Consider the following 21,162-nt stretch of genomic DNA (forward strand, 5'->3'; position numbering starts at 1 on the left):
AGTAAAGTACACCATTCCTACAGTCAAACGTGTTGGGCTGGCTTCTGGTACCGGATGCCTTGACTGTGTGCATGGTATCATGAAATCTGAGGACTAGCAAAGAATTTTGGGGTATAATGTAGGACAATCTGGGTCCCTGTCAGAGGTCGTGGGTCTTCCAGCAGGACAAAGCCTACTTCAAAAACTACACAAAAATGGTTTAAGACAAAGCGCTGGAGAATCGTGAAGTGTCTAAATTTTATAGAACATCTGTGAAGTTGGGAGAAAGAACCCTTCAAATGTGAGACTTGAAGCAGTTTGCAATAGATGAGTGCTCCACAATTCCAGTAGCAAGGTGTAAGAAAGTCATTGATGGTTACAGGAAGCCAGTCATTTCACTTCTTTTTTTTCCCCAAAGTTGAGGGTGCCAATCATTTTGTCCAGTCCATATTTGGAGTTCTGTGTAAAATATCAGATTTGGCTTTTTTGAAAGTTTTTTTTGTGTTTTTCCAATACAAAAAAAAAAAAGATGTGAATACCAAAGCATTTGTAATTTCAACAATTGTCTGCAGAAATGCAGGGGTACCAACATTTTTGGCCATGACTGCCTAGAGTAAATAAGTAAAGACCGCATTGAGAGTACAGCAGGAAAGGTTGTATTTGTGCCTCATCCCTCACTTTAGAACGCACCATCCACCCGATAAGACTGAAAGAGATTCCACAGTGTTATCTGCTTACAGATGCTCCCTGGTGGTTATTTGAGCACACTGCAACTATCCCTATACAGTCCCACTCAATGCATCAGTCACGCGCAGGATTCTCACAGGCATGAGGCAAAAATACAACCTTACCTATTGATGCCATTTTGAATGGGATGATTATAAATGTTTAACCCATGCATGTTTAGGACCAGGGTCCATTAACCTTGGTTCGTAAAACCGGTTGGTACAATTCTGTGATGAGGCAACTTTTCCGCTCACACTTGCTGCTTCCAATCTAGTGCTTTATGTCACAGCTCTCGATATATTTATGTTTAGGGCTTCATTAGGTTCTAATCCACTAAAGAATGTCTTGCTCCTCACTAATGCGGCAGTTCAACATACGGCCACCAGAGGGAGCCAAAGATGCGATGTTTAAATGTGTCAGCTGCCGTGTTTCCATGGCAACAAATGTCCGGTGACGTCACAGCCTCACAGGCTGAAGTAAACGTTTGTCTTGGTAATAATGGCAGCTATTCATGTCAACATGTTTACTAAGGAGCTTATAATTAAAATGTTTCCAATGTTTGGACCTCTTTTCCAGAAATAAAGAGCCAGTCAGGATAAAGCATGTCATATGTCGCCCCCTTTGGGTCAAATTCTGTATTTCAGCAGCAGCTCGCTTGTTAAAAAAAAAAAAAAAGTTGAACTCTTGTTTACTTGGTGTTTAATGAAGGTGAATCGACACGGCAAAGAAACAACTGTTGACTTTCCGTCATGACTTTGATCCGCTGGTAAGTTGCCACACAGATCCAGTTCTTCAAGTGTAACCAGAAGTTGAAAAGACGATGCCTGGTCCTGCAGGCCGCCGCAGGTCCCGATCCAGCCTTGCAGGAATTTGCCTAACGTGTGGGAACGCGCGCAGCAGAAGTGTGGATGATCACGTGTTTGGATGTGCCCGTTGACCTCCATGGCTCCCTAAGACCTTTGACTAGCACCTGTAATAGATTACATTCCACTCAAGAGCCGCCCTTACATGTTTTTAAGCCGGCTGAAGTTTGCAGGGCTGCTTTGGTCCTTCATGGATGTTAACATTTAAAAGCTGCGGTGCAACAATTACTTCTAGTTTCTTTGCATGTTGCACTTCCTGGTTGTGCTATTGTAACATTTCACACTTGCACGTGGCAGCACTTTTTCTTCTAATAGATGAAAGGTCCACATTGTTCTGTGTGAATGAACACGGGGCTCAGTCCAGCTCCACTTTGCATTGGCGGTCCAGTCCAGGCTTTCTGTGCTCTAGCTCTGCAGTACTTTGCTTCTCCTCCTCCTTTTTTTCCCCCTCCCTCGCTTTGCTCCACTTTTCCATGTTATCATCCTAGCAGAGAAAAAAGGTCACCCACAGTTACTCTAGTAAATAGTTCCAGCTGCTCGCAGCAGCAGCATGCGACCTAGTCCTGCCGTGACCCAAATGAATGAATGAATAAAAGATGGCAAGATGGATGAAGCTTCCAGCGGGCAGTGTGTGACGTCACGCGTCCTTCCTCACAATGCAGTGTTTAATAAGAGCATGGCGCCCCCTGCTGGAGGACTTGACACGCACAGTCGCGCATTTAGACGCCTGCTCGAAGGACGAGACTCCAGCACGTCTCCATTACGATTCCTTTGCTCATGTAAAGACAGGGACTTGTATTTTCACGCGGTCTTGATGTAAGTATTATCATTTAAACTCCCAACGTTTCGTTCTAACGCGTAACATTAAGCAAAGTCGGAAAAGAGCGCGCACGCACAAGCGCTGCTTCCGGTCTTTCCGTACAACCGCGGGCCCCGCCTACTCGGCAAGTGATTGACAGCTGCGTCAGCCACTCAGCGGCCGCAAAGCGTCAGTTTTACGTTCGCTTCAGTCCACCGACCAATCAGCGGGGAGCTTGAAGCATCAAACGCCACACGGCCTGGCCGCGCCGCCATCTTGGTGAGGGACAAAGCGGCAGTTGGCGTAGTTTGACGACGGAAATGAAGGATTTTGGCGCTTTATTTTACTCCTGAGGGGGACAGAGACACTTGCTGCTCACTCTCTCACATGACCGAGCCGCTTTGACGGCTAATTATCAAGACGTCTTGTTCCTGGTGCTCCGCCCCCTTCTGTCCTACTTTGCATAATCCCACACTATGTCCCTCCTCCAATAAAAGTAGGCTGCGAGTTCTCTTCAAGCGGAATTTTGCACTCGACAACTTGTGCCAACGAGCTGTTCATTTACCAAGCGGCTACAGTTGAGAAAAATGCATAAAAGCTTCCACGCAAATGTGTTGTATGGGAGTCACTAAGTGTGTGTGATCAATGATTGTGGGATTAGCGCGCGTGTCACACATGACAAGATTGAAAAAGCGTGCGTGGGCATATTTGTCTTGATGTACACAACAAGGGAGGCGCGTCCATTGTCTGCTCGCAGCCAATCAGGGGCCGAGCAGTGGCGCCCAATGGGAGAGCGCGGTCAGACACCTTAGCCCCTCCCACCTGGCTATAAAGGGCCGGCGGCGCGCGGACGACGTCTCACAGCTTTCCTTCTCGCTGCTCGCCTTCCTCAGGAACGCCATTTTTAAAGCATCCTGTGGGACGTTCGTCTGTGGAGCAGCGGCAACATGGCGGACAGCAAAGTGGAGAAGAGCGCGGAGCTGAGCGCCAAGGTGAGGACGCACTTCCACGCCGCGGGGGGTCGAACCGTGGAGGACGCGCGCACGCGCACGCACTGACCTGCAGCATCTTCTCACCTGCTTTTTTGTTGTTGTTGTCAGCGAACATGCGCGAGTGTTTTGGTGCGATGGATTTTTTTTCCCCACATCCGGGATGTAACGCGTGGATAATCCGCGGTTATTCCACGTAGTAATGGCGGGGATGATGAAGTGCGGTTTTAGCGCGGCGCTCTTGCGTGGGAATGAGAGCGGATTTGGCGCGCAGAGCTTCTTAAAGTGGGATCGAAGAAGGCTTTGTCTCAGACACACGAATATCTCTTTTTTTAATTTATTCTCTTTATTTATCCGTGGAAGGTGAATGAGAGTATTTTGGGGGGCGGGGGGGGGGGGGGCTGAAGCCCTCCGGCCGCCTGGCAGGAGCAGGAGCGTGGCCACCGGAGCGCGGGCCCGGGGGGCGGAGGCGCGGGGGGGACGTGTTGGCGCCACCGCGGAGCTCGACGAAGCGGGAGCGGAGCCGTCACCCGGGAGACAAGAGTGTGAGTGAGTGTGTGTGTGTGTGTGTGTGTGTGTGCGTGTGTGTGTGTGTGTGTGTGTGTGTGTGTGTGTGTGTGTGTGTGTGTGTGTGTGTGTGTAAGATGCATCAGACAGGAAGCAGCATCCTGTCTGTGGGGGAAGGAGGGGGGGCGGGTTTGATTGGGGTCGCTAAATACATTGAATGGATTCCTGCCATTGTCTCCCCCCTTGAGCCACACGGGGGCGCTGCGCACTATAAACAGAGAAGCACATTAAGGTTATTAAGTGTCAATGCGCCGTCAACAGTTGGCTGTTTATGAGTCTGCATCAGCCCGAGGTCAATGGTGTGAGGGCGGGGAGATTGCTAACTAGTTTAGTTCGAGCAAACTAGTCCCAGTGGTTTGTGTTTAAATAACCTCATTTCCCCCCCTAAAACTGAAATTAGAAGCGTTCCGGTGAAACGCCGCCATCTGGTGGACAAAGGTGTGTACTGCCAAGGGCGACTGTCATGCAAAATACGAAACTAGAACAGTTATATGTGCTTAAGTTCAATTTGAAGCATTTAAAACTAAATATTACTGCTAAAAGTCAACTAACACTCTGACTACTACTTTTTAAGCTTAGCTGTGGTAACTTACAATGTTCATTATGTTACATTAAGTGCATTTTAATAACATAGGGCGGTGTCGTCTGGGTGTGTCTGTTTTTATGTTTTCCCCTCCCTCCAGCCAGCTCCGACAACGTGGTGTCAGCTTTCAGTGGCCAGGGCCTGGTGGGCGGGGCTTAGGAGGATGCGGCCAATAGGAGGCCGAGGAGTCCTAGCCCAACCTGTTCCCTAATAAAAAAAGGAAGTGTCCTCCCCTCCTAATCCAGGAAGCTCTTTGATCAAATTTGAATGAGGAACTTCCACCGCCCAAACGTTTGCACTTGTCCCTCCAGTATGGAGACTCAAGACTATCAACAACACGCATGAATATTTTACATCACATTAGTCAACTGCTACTGAAATACATCCGCATCACACATGCACTTAACCACTACTGATGCTACATTTGTCAATAGTACATCTCTTTTTAGCAGCTAAGTGTAAATCATACAATGAGACAGCCAGCTGATGACAATAAGCACTTTTCCAAACTTGACATGATTTTTTTTTCTCAGACCTCCTTTTTTATCTTTCAGGAGCTGAAGGAGAAGAAATTGGCGGAGGAGAAGAACGGAGACGACGCCACCGCCAACGGCAAGACCGTAAGATCGTCTTCCGCGTGTTGTTCGTAATGTTCTCTCTCGGCACGCGGGTTAAAGTGTGTGTGTGTGTGTGTGTGTGTGTGTGTCGCTCTCGCAGGACGAGGAAAACGGCGAGCAGGACAACGAAGATGAGGACGACGTGGGAGAGGAGGAAGAGGACGACGGAGAAGGTAAGCGGCGACAGGAGGAAACGCCACAAATGGCCTGATGATGTCAGCCCAAAAGACTTTAAAGGACACGTTTATGAAAATATCTTTAAAAGTTATAAATGAGTGAACTCTTTACAGAAAAAAAAAGACTGACTCAACAGGTTCCAAACAATGACAGTAATTACCTTTTTTAAAACAAAACAATAGCCCGAATGCAGCTGAGATAAGGTGCAGGACCCCCTGCCATTCCAAAAGGGACGAGTGTTAGGAAAATGGATAGATGGATGGAAATGGAAAGAAAACACCCCCCTCTGGTGGCGAAAGTGCACACTGCTGCTACAGATGTATGAAACAACGCGGTGTCAAACTGCTTTTCATTGAGGGCCACATAGAAGTTATGCTCGCCCTCAGAGGGCCGCTTTTAACAATGAGTAATATATGAATATATGTGAATATACAAAATACATTACCAATATTTTTTTTTTACATAGCTGCAAAAAACATTAAAATTTTACTATAAAAACTGGCAGCTCAGACACCAGAATTTTACAGTAGAAGCGGTGTTTTTTTCACAGCATATAACAATATTTAATAAATGAAATGTAGAAACAATACCTTTTTTTAGTGGTAAAATTAAAGCAACGGAGCTCCCAGTTTGTTTTGTTTTTACTGTAAAATCTTTTTTTTTTTTTAATATATTTTAGTGTCTTACTGTATATGGAAAAAAACGGCACCAAAGTAGATTTTACAGTAAAGAAAACTTACCAGTAAAATCTATTGTCAATGTTACAGTCTACATATTGATTGATAATCTGTTTTGAAAGCAGATATTTAAGTTCACTATCTATCTTTATTTTAACAAAAATATTTTTGGAATACATAAACTAATATTTTGATAATATTGAACTATAAAAGATATGCAATTGCATGTCGTACATAATTTGTAATGTCAAAAGGGAAAGAACAAATATATTTAGTAAGAAAAGATTAAGCATTTTAATAAGGCATATTATTTCCAGCTTTTCGCGGGCCACATTAAATCATGTGGCAGGCCAGATTTGGCCCCGGGTCTACAGTTTGACACCTGTGATGTAAACCAATTCAATTCCCCCTAAAACCTTTTAAGTGGGAAAAAATTTATTTACCTCCCATTTCCAACATTTAAAAATATATATCTATATATGCGCTTTAAGGTATGGGAAACACATTGAAGTGCTAGCTATAAAGCTATACACTCTCTGACTTTTACGAAGACAATGGTCACCTTTGACACAAGGTTGTTGAGGAAACATGTTTAGAAGTTGGCAGCAGTGTTTCCAACATGTCCACCCTCACGTCGCTAAAGTATTAAACCTATCAGCAAGGTTTGTAGTCAGTCGCAGCTGGCAACATAAATCCTGATAAGGCATGACTGATAGATAAGTCTTTTATTGGATCACAACGAGATCTGTCTGCCTGCTGTGTGTGTGTGTGAGAGAGAAACAAAGACACACATACACACACACACACACACACACACGGTGCAAGATAGCCTACAAGTCTGTGTCAAAGACATTCTAGTCTATATGGGTCATGGACTGACCACATTCTTTTTCTAGTTAAATTTAATAATAATAATAATAGATTTTATTTGTAAAAAAAAAAAAAAAAGCACTTTATATTGAGCAAACAACCCCAAAGTGCTACAGTGCATTTAAAAAAAACAAAGACAAATCATCAACGCTAAAACCATAAATAGCTGTCCCCAAGAAGTAAAATAAATAGTGAAAAATAAAAATAAACCCTAGAACTAGCACACTTATTTAAAAAAAAAAGGCTTTTAAGCCTTTTTTAAAAGTATCCACAGTCTGTGGAGCTCTCAGGTGGTCAGGGAGAGCATTCCACAGACTGGGTGGGAGCTTTCGGAGGTTAGCCTGTCCGGAGCACAAGTGTCGTTTAAAAGTTTCAAAATCTTGTAACTGTCTAATGTGTGTGTGTGTGTGTGTGTGTGTGTGTGTGTGTGTGTGTGTACCAAGGTGAGGAGGATGACGATGAAGAGGACGACCTTGTTGCACCCACAGGGAAGAGGACAGCAGAGGACGACGATGACGACGAGGATGATGAGGAGGTGAGGCGGAGGAGAGACGCTCCTCACAAAGACATCTGCAAAAACAAACAGTTACTGTTGTTATCATGGCAGAGGGAACGTAAACAAAGTGCACACGTCCACTCTACATGTGTGTCAGTTGAAGTCCGTTGAGGGCAGTTGTGCAACTGATCAAGTATTCGCAAGCTGCGTAGAAAACAATTGATATTAGATGCCAAGAAGATGTCGGGTTTAAGCACCAAACTATTTATTAAACAGGACAAGAAGCAAGGAATCAGGCAGAGACAGAGTTAAATGTTGCTCATGAGGAGAAGTCATGGACCTGCACACTCAGTTACAGTCTCACCCTACGCTCTGAGCCACAGCCTACACGCCCTCCTTTTTATTCAGGAGTTCCCTCGTTACATTGTTTTTTTTCCACAAAAGGGCCACATACTGAAAAACTGAATGACCCAAAAGTCTAATGACACACTATATGTACATTGAAATACACACATGTATAAGTATAAACTAGGAATGGGGAAAAATAATTGATTATTGGAGGCATCAGGATTGGGAGGTGGACATTACCTAGTTAAATAAAATGTGTTTTTAGTGGGAGAAGGAGAGGCCAAGCTATTAGAACCCAGTTAGCTAAGCTAGTTGGATTGGGAAGCAGTAGAATAGGAAAATAATAAATGCTCTGTACACTAAAATATGAATGCTTGGATACTAAATACTGTATGATCTAACACCTCACGTTTACAGCGACTGAAGACAAAGTTTCTGGGCATTTTGTGGTTTTAGAAGACATAAACAAAGATGGCTGTAATGCTCACCTGTTATCTCGTCTCTAGCAGAAATACCACGTGTCAGCAGCCATATTATTAAGTTTGTGTATAATTAAATATGCGTATATAATCGTATCAGAGCACTTGAATCGTAATCGAATCATGAGATGTCCAAACATTTCCACCCCTCGTATTATTTTAACACTTTCTCCTTTACAAATTATATTTTTTAATACATTCTATTTTTAATTTCGGAACCGGATGTTTGTTATTAGAGGAAATGACAGACGCTAACCAAGGAATTGAATGCATAGACATGTTATAAGTAGACGCAGCATTGGCTGCTGTGACGCGAGAAATTGGGCCGCCATCTTGAAGTGGTGATGAGGAGCCGGGGAGCAGTTTAAACTGACAGTTGACAGGTAGAAAACAAAGATGCTAAACTGACAGTCGACAGGTAGAAAACAAAGATGCTAAACTGAGAGTCGACAGGTCGAAAACAAAGATGCTAAACTGAGAGTCGACAGGTCGAAAACAAAGATGCTAAACTGAGAGTCGACAGGTCGAAAACAAAGATGCTAAACTGACAGTCGACAGGTCGAAAACAAAGATGCTAAACTGACAGTCGACAGGTCGAAAACAAAGATGCTAAACTGACAGTCGACAGGTCGAAAACAAAGATGCTAAACTGACAGTCGACAGGTAGAAAACAAAGATGCTAAACTGACAGTCGACAGGTCAAAAACAAAGATGCTAAACTGAGAGTCGACAGGTAGAAAACAAAGATGCTATACTGACAGTCGACAGGTAGAAAACAAAGATGCTAACCTGACAGTCGACAGGTAGAAAACAAAGATGCTAAACTGAGAGTCGACAGGTAGAAAACAAAGATGCTATACTGACAGTCGACAGGTCGAAAACAAAGATGCTATACTGACAGTCGACAGGTAGAAAACAAAGATGCTATACTGACAGTCGACAGGTAGAAAACAAAGATGCTAAACTGAGAGTCGACAGGTAGAAAACAAAGATGCTAAACTGACAGTTGACAGGTAGAAAACAAAGATGGTGTTCAGCATTTTCCTTCTCAAATGAGCGGACTGTTGAAAATAGTTCTCTGCAAACCTATGAAATGTTCTATTTTGTCTTCATTATTTTGTCAGAATGCACCAGAATGCTTCATCTGTATGTGAACATCACAAAGTAATCTTCTGGGGGAAGATGACCCCCTACAGGGGTTTGCTTTACAAACTTTCAGCCCCACCTAAAACAAAATTCACCAGCCGCCCCTGATTATGATGCATTCTCTTTTTAGGCAAAGTATAAGACAATACTTTCTTAACAGCATAATTGTAACCAGAAATAAGTCTTCAAGTAACAATATTCAAATATTAACATCGTTGGCTAAAACAGAATTTGCTTTTATTCTGAATCCAGTGAGACAGATTGGTGGTTTTAGCAGATATAAAGACTTTCAGGTGTTTATATATGTTTTAGTTGAAGTATAAAGCAGATGCTTTTGCCCAAATTGACACACATAAAAAATACATATAAAAAAATCAGTTTAAACATGATCATTTAAGGCAGGGGTGTCCAAACTTTTTCCACAGAGGGCCGCACACGGAAAAATGTGAGCAATCGGGGGCCATTTGGATATTTTTTATTTTCAAACCATAACAAAATATATGGATTTTTTTTTAATCCTTAGGGCTCCTGGGAAGCATGGAGGGTCTCAGTTACTAAAATGTTAAAATAAGTCAAATTATTGTTTTTTAGTTAATGCTTAGAGTAAATCTCTATCAACTTGAGGTTGATATAAAGTAAAACAAATAAGGTTTTATGCCTTTTCTGTCAAAGACAACTTTGTTTTTTATAGTAAAACTGAAATATGCAGTATTTAGATAGATAGATAGTACTTTATTGATTTCTTCAGGAGAGTTCCTTTATTTAGCAATTAAAGCCCTCAAAGATCAATAATGTAGGACACCATTGATTTTAATTAATATTTTTGAGTAATGAAATTGAAAAGTTAAATAAAATCCCACTAAATATATTTGAGATGCGAAAGGTTCCCCACTCATAAAGTGATGCATTTTTATTAGTTTTTTTTTATTTTAACCCTTAAATTTCAAGATCAACTTCTGATATATCTGTCGATTTTAAGTTTGAACTATTATTTTGTTTATTTTATGCTCTTTTGTCAAAACTTTGTTTTTATATGGCAACAACACAACATATGCAATATTTTTTCCACATAGAAAAAGTGATAATTTTTAAGTAATAATTCATTTTAACAGATTTTTTTGGTCCTCTTTTTTTTTTTTTGAGCAATGGAAAAAAAGAAAGAAAATAAAGACAAAAGGAACAAAAAAACTGCCTGCATGGCAGCTTTGTGTCAACATTGCCACTTTTTCTCATTAGATTTCACCTCATTCCACTTTTTAATTTTTTTTTTAAATTATTTTTGCAATACTCTCAATTTTGCAATTTTTGCAGAATGTGTGGCGGGCGGGTAAATGATTAGCTGCGGGCCGCAAATGGACCCCGGGCCGCCTTTAGGACACCCCTGATTTAAGGGAAGAATGTAATATAAAATATCAATACAAAGTGTCAAGACAGAATAAACTCTCTGCTGCTGCAGCAACAGAGATACAGTCTAAAGATATATCAATATCGAATGTATTTATACATTATGTAGGATATATGCATGTATATATAACATAATCGTATTGTTTATTCAATTTAAAAATAGCTGAACCTTCTCTGGGATTATATTCCCAGTTTTGATCTGGGATGTCTGGTCACTTCTAGCATATAAGAATATTCTATTACTGTTAAGCAAACTATGAATAATAAAACATGTGTCCTTTATCTGACAAAAAAGGGGGTGAAAATGAGTGGTATTCAGTGAGGTAAGATGAATGGAATGTGCTGACACTTCATTGCTCCTGACAAATGAATTGCACTGAGGAGCGGATCACCACTCCAAGATGGCGGCCCCGCTCCATGCTGCATACCTTTACAACAGGGGTGTCCAAACTTTATCCACTGAGGGCCGCACACTGAAAAATCAAAGCAAGCGAGGGCCATTTTGATATTTTTTATTTAAAAAACTAATACAATATATGTATAAAAAATGTACATTTAGGCCTACACTTAGGCTTGATCCCGGGGACCCCAAAGGGTTTTGGTAAAAATAAAATTTTAAAAATGTGTCATTATTCAGTATTATTTTTATTATTAATCAGGTTTAAAATCACTAGATCAACATTAGCTCTGTCTGTCAATATGAAGTTTTGTAAAGATTTAAGTTATATGCTCTTTTTGTCAAAGAAAACAATGTTTTTTATTGGAAAAAAACACAAAATATGCAATATTTTCACCCAATACATTTTTTAAGTAGAATGTTTGAGATTATATAATAATTGGAGTCGGAAAAAGGTCAACAACTCATAACACCATTGATTTTAATTCACTATTATTATTACTATTATCACGGTGGAAGAGGGGTTAGTGCGTCTGCCTCACAATACGAAGTTCCTGCAGTCCTGGGTTCAAATCCAGGCTCGGGATCTTTCTGTGTGGAGTTTGCATGTTCTCCCCGTGAATGCGTGGGTTCCCTCCGGGTACTCCGGCTTCCTCCCACTTCCAAAGACATGCACCTGGGGATAGGTTGATTGGCAACACTAAATGGTCCCTAGTGTGTGAATGTGAGTGTGAATGTTGTCTGTCTATCTGTGTTGGCCCTGCGATGAGGTGGCGACTTGTCCAGGGTGTACCCTGCCTTCCGCCCGATTGTAGCTGAGATAGGCGCCAGCGCCCCCCACGACCCCGAAAGGGAATAAGCGGTAGATAATGGATGGATGGATGGATTATTTTTTGTGCAATGACACTTAAACACAAAACACACTGATCAAAAAGGGTCCTACTCATCAAAGTGTTAAAAAATAAATATTTTTTTTTTTACTGTTTACTTTTAACACAATTGTCTCGAGATCAACTTCATATCTATTCGTCAATTATACGTTTTTTTGTAGTTTATGTTTTTTGTTTGTTCGTTTTAGGCCCTTTGAAAAGAACAGCTCATTTTTTTATATGGCAAACACAAAATATGCAACATTTGCCCTCAAAATATCTCAAAGTGGAATATTTAATGTGATGTAATTGTAGCCTTGAATTGGTCAATAATTCATAATTGATTTTGATTCACTATTTTTTTCTTTTTAAGAAAGAAACAGCCTGCATGGCAGCTTTGTGTTATTAGAGTAAACATTGCAACATGTTCTTGTTACATTTCACCTGTTTGCTCTTTTATACCACTTTTTATGTTTTTTATTTTTTTCCATAGTATTTTCTAAAACGTGCCGTGGGGCCGTTAAAAAAATGACCTGCGGGCCACAAATGGCCCCCGGGCCGCACTTTGGACACCCCTGTCTTGAAACATGTCTCGTCTCTCGTCAAACTTTCTCTCTGGAACCACACGCACACTTTGGACTTACAATAACGGCGCGATGCGTCACATGACGTTCAACTTCGCGAACAAAATAAAAAATGTCTTCCAATTGTATTTGTCCAGTTTGCCGCGGGAGATTACGAACTAACCAGGGCTTGTGATGCTAACGACCGGGCTAATTGCTAGCATCAATAACACCGGTGTGGAGGCGGCAAACCGCAGTAAATGGAACATTCCAGGCCGCTTGGCTAGAAACTGCACACAAAATGCTTGTAGACTGAAAGTGGTGAATAAAAAAATAGCACTTTGATGAACTTACGGTAAATAGTGTTTGGTCATGTTGTGTCCGGAAGTGGCTTGGCTTGAGGCGTTCACGTACATCCTGTTTGTTTGTGCTCTGCAGGACGAAGTGGAGACCAAGAAGCAGAAGACGGACAAGTAGACGTGACGTCACTTTCTAGAAGAAAAAAAAACCCTCAGTCCTCCCTTCCAAACGTCAAAAAAAAGAGAATTTGTTTGTATTTTTATTTACATTTTATATTTTTGTATATATTGTAAGGAGGTCGGCCATTCTGCAACAGTGATCCTTACGAGCATCAAGCGGTGCTCCGAGGACATTTTACACCCGGAATTGTCAGCGTCCACTTCCTGTGTAAAACATCTAGAAACACCTAAAACATCTAGAAGCATCCGGCCGGTCCAGACACACACACACACACAATCATACATACACACACACACGCCCATGCAGGGTGAACGGTGCGTTTAGGTACACTGGGGCGTCGCGGCACTTTGCTGCGTGTGTTTTTGTGCTAGTTTGTCATAGATGAGCAGGATGTAGCGTTGTGTCCGTCATGGCCTAGTGGGAATGTTTTTATGTCTGTGTTACGTTGTTGGAAAATAAAGTCCTTGGATTTTGTCGCTCTGTAAAAGCCGGGTGACTTCCTCCACTCAAGATGAATTGGAGCAATGCCCCCTCGTGGTTGGAGATGGTAGTACAGGTCCTGGTTGACTCTTAGATAAGAAATAAACATTTTAAGCATTTGAAAAAAAAAAACACTTTCCAGCTGCTGAGGCCGAGACATGAATCAGCTGTTTAGACTCTGACCCAAGAGGTGCGATTGCTCTTTAAAGTCTCATAACCTTTCAAGCAAATGACACTGTTTAGGTCTTGAAGACATCTCTGCCCCAGATCAGCTGATATTTTTGTATATAGGCCAATTAAAAAAAAAAATCAAATTTGCTGCTTCTTATAAGAGAGTTACCGGAAAAAAATAGGTTTGTCTTGCCAGAAACGATGCAAAGAAAAGAACAAAATTTGAGCAAGTGACAAAAAAGTATCTTTAATTACTCTCATATGATTGTAAACATTTAAGAACTATTTGGCATGGAAATGAAGGCTGTCAGAGTCGGAGGGGTCATGTGGGAATGCGGCTACGCAAGTACTCCAACACGGCGTCGGTTCCTTTAGCCACGATGGCGGCTCGTGGCGTCCTGAAAGGATTTCCTCCTAGACTGAGACACCTGAGAGACAAACATGCACAAAGTAGGTTTTACATTCTGGATCTCATATTCCAACACCATCAAATTAGAAAAGTAACTAGATGCCCTAAAAGGCTTGCCCCCCAAAAAAGAGCTTAGTTTCCAAACTACACTTCTTGTTGTCTTTCTGCAGCCAGTTCAGGTGTGGTATTTGTGTTCCTATCAGAATGAGCTTTATTGGCCAAGCATTTTTAACAAACAAGGAATTTGACTTAATGCGATGTGCTCTATTGTTCAATGTGAACAATAAATAAGGAATAACTAAAAACTAACAAGTACTTAAATAACTAACATGGGCAAGGCTAATAAAAAATGAAGCAAAAATGTGACAACGTGAGCATGAGTCAGTGACAGATTAATCCAGAGTTATTTCACAGCGTTCATCCGAAGGATGAAACTGTTCTCATGACTTGTTTTGTATGCGTGCCAAATGAAGTTCATGCCTACCTGAGCCCCGTGCACAGGCCCAGCTCAGGCGGGACGTTGAGCAGGTCGTTGTTGGACAAGTCCAGCGTGGACAGGCGGACCAGCTGCATCAGGCGGGAGGGATCCACGCCTCCCACCAGGTTGCTGGCCAGCAGGACCGTTTCCAGGGAGACCATGTGATACAGGACCTCCGGGAAGGACTTGAACCTGCGACGGCGAGATGCTCGGTGAGACGTTCCCTTGAAGGATGCGTGTGAGGAGGCTGCAGCCTACTTGTTGAAGCTGAGGACGATTGAGCGCAGCTTGGCCACATTCTTCAGCTCGGCTGGCAGGTCGCTCAGCAGGTTGTTACTGGAAACAAATTAGCACTCAATGGTCACGTGCGCATCTACGTGAGGTCATCTATGTGATGTGTGTGTGCACATGCCTGAGGTCATCTATGTGATGTGTGTGTGCACATGCCTGAGGTCATCTATGTGAAGTGTGTGTGTGTGTGTGCACATGCCTGAGGTCAATTATGTGATGTGTGTGCGCACATGCCTGAGGTCATCTATGTGAGGTGTGTGCGCACATGCCTGAGGTCATCTATGTGAGGTGTGTGCGCACATGCCTGAGGTCATCTATGTGAGGTGTGTGTGCACATGCCTGAGGTCATCTATGTGAGGTGTGTGTGTGTGCACATGCCTGAGGTCATCTATGTGAGGTGTGTGCGCACATGCCTGAGGTCATCTATGTGAGGTGTGTGTGTGTGCACATGTCTGAGGTCATCTATGTGAGGTGTGTGTGCACATGCCTGAGGTCATCTATGTGAGGTGTGTGTGTGTGCACATGTCTGAGGTCATCTATGTGAGGTGTGTGTGCACATGCCTGAGGTCATCTATGTGAGGTGTGTGTGTGTGCACATGCCTGAGGTCATCTATGTGATGTGTGTGTGTGTGTGTGCACATGTCTGAGGTCATCTATGTGAGGTGTGTGTGCACATGCCTGAGGTCATCTATGTGAGGTGTGTGTGTGTGCACATGCCTGAGGTCATCTATGTGATGTGTGTGTGTGTGTGTGCACATGTCTGAGGTCATCTATGTGAGGTGTGTGTGCACATGCCTGAGGTCATCTATGTGAAGTGTGTGTGTGCACATGCCTGAGGTCAAGGTGCACCAGCTGCTGCAGCCCGGGGACGTGATCGCAGCAGGTGAGTCGATTGAAGGATAGATTGAGGTCCGTCAGGGTCCCCCGCAGCTCCGCCAGCCTGCGCGTACACACACACGCACACACGGTGACCACACCACCCAGCCGTGACCGGCGCTCGCTCACCTGTGCGGCACGGCAGTCAGCTGGTTCTTGCCGAAGTCGACAGACGTGACGCCGTGACCTTCGGCGGCCTCGAACAGCTCGTCCGGGACGCAGTCGGCCTTATTGTCCCTGAGCGTGAACAAATGCACCTGCTTGGTTGTGTTTTATATTTGGACTGGCCTCACTCACCTGTACACCAGCGTTTTGAGGGTTCTGATGTTATGGAGGTTGATGGCGGACTGGCTGGGCAGCGTCATGGCGGTCTGCTTGTCTCCGGCACCGTCAGGCTCCTCTAAAAGTCACAATTAGTGTGCTAGCATTAGCTACAATTAGCTCACACTAGTTGAGAATAAAGCTGTGTCTCACCTTCATGCACTTGCATACTTGCACATTATTAAGTCTACTACTATGTCATTAAATTTGTACAGTATACTGTATTTTTCAGACTATAGGGCACACTTAAAGGCCTACTGAAAGCCACTATTAGTCTGATAGTTTATATATCAATGATGAAGTATTAACATTGCAACACATGCCAATACGGCCGCTTTAGTTTACTAAATTGCAATTTTAAATTTCCCGGGAGTTTCATCTTAAAATCGTCGTGTAATGATGACGTCTACGCAAGATGTCACGGGTTTTTAGGAAGTATGAGCACTACACACACACACAGCTAAATGTCGTCTGCTTTAACGGCATAATTACACAGTATTTTGGACATCTGTGTTGCTGAATCTTTTGCAATTTGTTCAATTAATATTGGAGAAGTCACAGTAGAAAGATGGAGTTGGGAAGCTTTAGCCTTTAGCCACACAAACACACGGTGATTCCTTGTTTAAAATTCCTGGAGGTTAAACTTTACTATGGATTAGAGCGCGGTCAAGCCAACATGAAACACGACGGAATGTCAACCAGCAGGTTTCGGTGAGAAAATTGTGGTTAAAAAGTCGCTTCTTACCGGAGAAAAGCTGAGCTTGTGCTGTCCATAAAGCTGCCGTCGACTTCCCTGAGACACTGGCGTCAAGACACCCGTGGAGACACCCTTCCGGCTATCAGGTACTATTTAACTCACTAAAACACTAGCAACACAATAGAAAGATAAGGGATTTCCCAGAATTATCCTAGTAAATGTGTCTAAAAACATTTGAATCCATCCCAATGAAATCGCGTTTTTTGTGTTGTTTTTTTTCTAGTCGTCACTATCAATATCCTCAAACACAAATCTTTCATCCTCGCTCAAATTAATGGGGAAATTGTCGTTTTCTCGGTCCGAATAGCACTTTTTGTTGGAGGCTCCCATTATAAACAATGTGAATATGTGAGGAGCCATCAAACATGTGACGTCATCGTCTGCGACTTCCGGTACAGGCAAGGCTTTTCTCTTAGCACCGAAAGTTGCAAACTTTATCGTGGAAGTTCTCTACTAAATCCTTTCAGCAAAAATATGGCAATCTCGCGAAATGATGAAGTATGACACATAGAATGGACCTGCTATCCCCGTTTAAATAAGAACATCTCATTTCAGTAGGCCTTTAAAATCCTTTCATTTTCTCAAAACTGGACAGGTCGCCTTATAACCCGTTGCGCCTAATGTACAAAATCATTTTTGGTTGTGCTTACCTACCTTGAAGCTATTTTATTTGGTACATGAATTGATTAACGTGCACCCCGACTTAAACAAATTGATAAACTTATTCGGGTGTTACCATTTAGTGGTCAATTGTACGGAATATGGTCATGACCGAAAGGATAAGATCACGGGTACAAGCGGCCGAAATGAGTTTCCTCCGCCGGGTGGCGGGTCTCTCCCTTAGAGATAGGGTGAGAAGTTCTGCCATCCGGGAGGAACTCAAAGTAAAGCCGCTGCTCCTCCACATGGAGAGGAGCCAGATGAGGTGGTTCGGGCATCTGGTCAGGATGCCACCCGAACGCCTCCCTATGGATGTGTTTAGGGCACGTCCAGCTGGTAGGAGGCTACGGGGAAGACCCAGGACACGTTGGGAAGACTATGTCTCCCGGCTGGCCTGGGAACGCCTCGGGATCCCCCGGGAAGAGCTAGACGAAGTGGCTGGAGATAGGGAAGTCTGGGCTTCCCTGCTTAGGCTGCTGCCCCCGCGACCCGACCTCGGATAAGCGGAAGATGATGGATGGATGGATTGTACGGAATATGTACTGTACTGTGCAATCTACTAATAAAAGTATCAATCAATCAATGGTGTAATGATAAGTGTGACCGGTAGATGGCAGTCACACATAAGAGATACGTGTAGACTGCAATATGACTCAAGTAAACAACACCGACATTTTAAATGTTAGATGGAAAATATAGAACATTACACACGGCACGCAAAAATCTATCAAAATGTTTTAGTAGGACTTTGGTAAGCTATGAAGCCACACCGTTGACGGATTGTACTGTGCTTCAACATAGGAGTATTATTTTGCTGTGTGTATAAGGTAAGACATTATCTGGTGTTTTGTTTCGCAATATTACGTAAATGCAACTTTTCTTACTTTCTGGTACCTGCTGATCTATATTTAAGATCTGCATAAGTTCTGAAAATGTGCACGCATCCGCCTTTGTAGTCCGCGTCAACGGGGTATTCGATGATGTTCTTTTTCTCTATCTTCTTGTTATGTGACATTCATCCTCCGCTGTTGCCATTTCTAATATAAAGTAGTGTCAAGTTCTTACTTATATCTGTCAGTAAACTCACCATGAAAGCACTAAAACATACCGATGTGGTGACTTTACATTATTCATCCAAGGAACTTTACTTATTAGAGAGTTCCGGTCACGGGACACATTTTGGGTGTTGTTGTTGCACTAGTGAGCCACGGATGAGGAAATGCTGCTCCGTTATTGATTGAAGTCAAGTCTGAATGTCATTAAAACAGCGCCAATTTTTGACACTTCTTCCACTCCCGTCCTTGCACGCTACACCGCTACAACAAAGTTGACGGGGAGAAGAGGCTGTCCAAGTTGAGGCATGTTAATTAGACTGCCCACAAAACGGTGCATCCCGAGGAGACTGTCAGAAAGCGACTTGAAGATGTTGAGTAAAACATCATCTATGCAACATTTTGAGCAAAGAACCACCATCACATGTTATGTGGACCACAAGGAAGTCTTTTACATTTAGAAAAAAAAAAGACCCCTTTAATGTGCCTCTTGTATGAAAATAGAGCTGTTTAGACCTGCTCAGAACAGAAAGGAAATGTCTAACCGGGCATGGAAAACACTCAAATAATCCATGTCAACAACATTCTCAAATCACTTGAAAATAACTTTGATAAATTTAAGTACGAAAATAAGCAATATGTCAGGAATGAGTCATAAAGTGTAGTAAATTGGTGCAATGTGTGAAATAGTTTTCTTCATGTTTTGTGCCAGGAAGATAGGGCTGTGCTCTAAAGCAGTGCTTTATTATTAGATGATATTGCCTGGTGTGCCGAGGGACATCATTTCCCGATTGGTCTAAAACAGGGGTCACCAACGCGGTGCCCGCGGGCACCAGGTCGCCCGTAAGGACCAGATGAGTCGCCCGCTGGCCTGTTCTAAAAATAGCTCGAATAGCAGCACTTACCAGTGAGCTGCCTCTATTTTTTAAATTTGATTTATTAACTAGCAAGCTGGTCTCGCATTGCTCGACATTTTTAATTCTAAGAGAGACAAAACTCAAATAGAATTTGAAAATCCAAGAAAATATTTGAAAGACTTGGTCCTCACTTGTTTAAATAAATTCATTTATTTTTTTACTTTGCTTCTTATAACTTTCGGAAAGACAATTTTAGAGAAAAAATACAACCTTAAAAACGATTTTAGGATTTTAAAACACATATACCTTTTTACCTTTTAAATTCCTTCCTCTTCTTTCCTGACAATTTGATTTCAATGTTCAAGTAAATTAATTTTTTTATTGTTAAGAATAAATACATTTTAATTTAATTCATTTTAGCTTCTGTTTTTTCGACGAAGAATATTTGTGAAATATTTCTTCAAACTTATTATGATTAAAATTAAAAAAAAAATAGTCTGGCAAATCTAGAAAATCTGTAGAATCAAATTTAAATTTTATTTCAAAGTCTTTTGAATTTCTTTTAAAATGTTTGTTCTGGAAAATGTAGAAAAAATAATGATTTGTCTTTGTTAGAAATATAGCTTGGTCCAATTTGTTATGTATTCTAACAAAGTGCAGATTGGATTTTAACCTATTTAAAACATGTCATCAAAAATATATATTTATCGTGAGAAATCATTAAGATGATCAGTGTTTCCACAAAGATAAATATCTTTAATCATTAATAATAACATAGAGTTAAAGGTAAATTGAGCAAATTTGCTATTTCTGGCAATTTATTTAAGTGTGTATCAAACTGGTAGCCCTTTGCATTAATCAGTACCCAAGTAGCTCTTGCTTTCAAAAAGGTTGGTGACCTTTGGTCTAAAATATATTTTCTGCAAACCACTAAATACAATCCGCAAATAATGTGCCACTAATGAGAGATCTGCAGAGTAACCATGTAATACTTGTTCATACCTCTAGGTGGCAGCAGGTAGATAATTGCCTTGTCGGCCTACTTTGAGAGTTAGTGATGCTTGAATGGTTATGGTTTCACTTCATTACCAACTAGTACCTCAGGTATTTGATGAGAAGTGAATCCGTTGTGGTGAAGAAGGAGCTGAGCCGGAAGGTAAAGCTCTCAATTTACCGGTCGATCTACGTTCCCATCCTCACCTATGGTCATGAGCTTTGGGTTATGACTGAAACGATAAGATCACGGGTACAAGCGGCCCAAATGAGTTTCCTCCGCCGGGTGGCGGGTCTCTCCCTTAGAGATAGGGTGAGAAGCTTTGCCATCCGGGTGGAGCTCAACGTAAAGCCGCTGCTCCTTCACATGGAGAGAAGCCAGATGAGGTGGTTCGGGCATCTGCTCAGGATGCCACCCGAACGCCTCCCTAGGGAGGTGTTTAGGGCACGTCCAACCTGTAGGAGGCCACGGGGAAGACCCAGGACACGTTGGAAAGACTATGTCTCCCGGCTGGCCTGGGAACGCCTCGGGATCCCCCGGGAAGAGCTAGACGAAGTGGCTGGAGAGAGGGAAGTCTGGGCTTCCCCGCTTAGGCTGCTGCCCCCGCGACCCGACCTCGGATAAGCGGAAGATGATGGATGGATGGATGGATGAATTACCGAGTTTAATTTTTTAGACACATGGGGGGAAAAAAGTTTGCAAAACACTACTCTAAAGGGTGATCGCGGCTGAGGTGGTGTGGTATTACTTCCTGTGACGTCAGGGCCAGCGGTCTGAAGTTATTGCC

General features: G+C 42.5%; 2 protein-coding genes across 5 annotated transcripts in view; one reads left to right on the plus strand and one right to left on the minus strand.

Moving 5' to 3' along the window:
* Nucleotides 1-3,194: 3,194 nt before the first annotated feature.
* LOC133543972 (prothymosin alpha-A-like) lies at nt 3,195-13,516 on the plus strand. The gene is made up of 5 exons (XM_061888930.1): nt 3,195-3,359; nt 5,061-5,126; nt 5,224-5,296; nt 7,291-7,382; nt 12,988-13,516. Exons 1-5 carry the CDS (start codon nt 3,315-3,317, stop codon nt 13,024-13,026), a joined length of 315 nt encoding a protein of 104 aa, XP_061744914.1. The 5' UTR covers nt 3,195-3,314; the 3' UTR covers nt 13,027-13,516.
* lrrc40 (leucine rich repeat containing 40) overlaps nt 7,300-21,162 on the minus strand; it is a 29,347-nt gene continuing 15,484 nt past the window's right edge. The window contains exons 10-18 of one of the 4 annotated variants that reach the window (XM_061888927.1): nt 16,032-16,134; nt 15,864-15,971; nt 15,691-15,798; nt 14,826-14,903; nt 14,574-14,759; nt 12,904-14,108; nt 11,149-11,193; nt 7,490-7,547; nt 7,300-7,417 (exon numbers count right to left, since the gene is read on the minus strand). In XM_061888927.1, the coding sequence (XP_061744911.1) occupies nt 14,003-14,108; nt 14,574-14,759; nt 14,826-14,903; nt 15,691-15,798; nt 15,864-15,971; nt 16,032-16,134 (689 nt within the window). In that variant the 3' untranslated portion in view covers nt 7,300-7,417; nt 7,490-7,547; nt 11,149-11,193; nt 12,904-14,002. The remainder of the gene's footprint in view (nt 7,418-7,489; nt 7,548-11,148; nt 11,194-12,903; nt 14,109-14,573; nt 14,760-14,825; nt 14,904-15,690; nt 15,799-15,863; nt 15,972-16,031; nt 16,135-21,162) is intronic. The other 3 variants (XM_061888925.1, XM_061888926.1, XM_061888924.1) reach the window with 3 other exon arrangements.

Source organism: Nerophis ophidion, linkage group LG26 (assembly GCF_033978795.1).
Source record: "Nerophis ophidion isolate RoL-2023_Sa linkage group LG26, RoL_Noph_v1.0, whole genome shotgun sequence".
NCBI classification, from domain to species: Eukaryota; Metazoa; Chordata; class Actinopteri; order Syngnathiformes; family Syngnathidae; genus Nerophis; species Nerophis ophidion.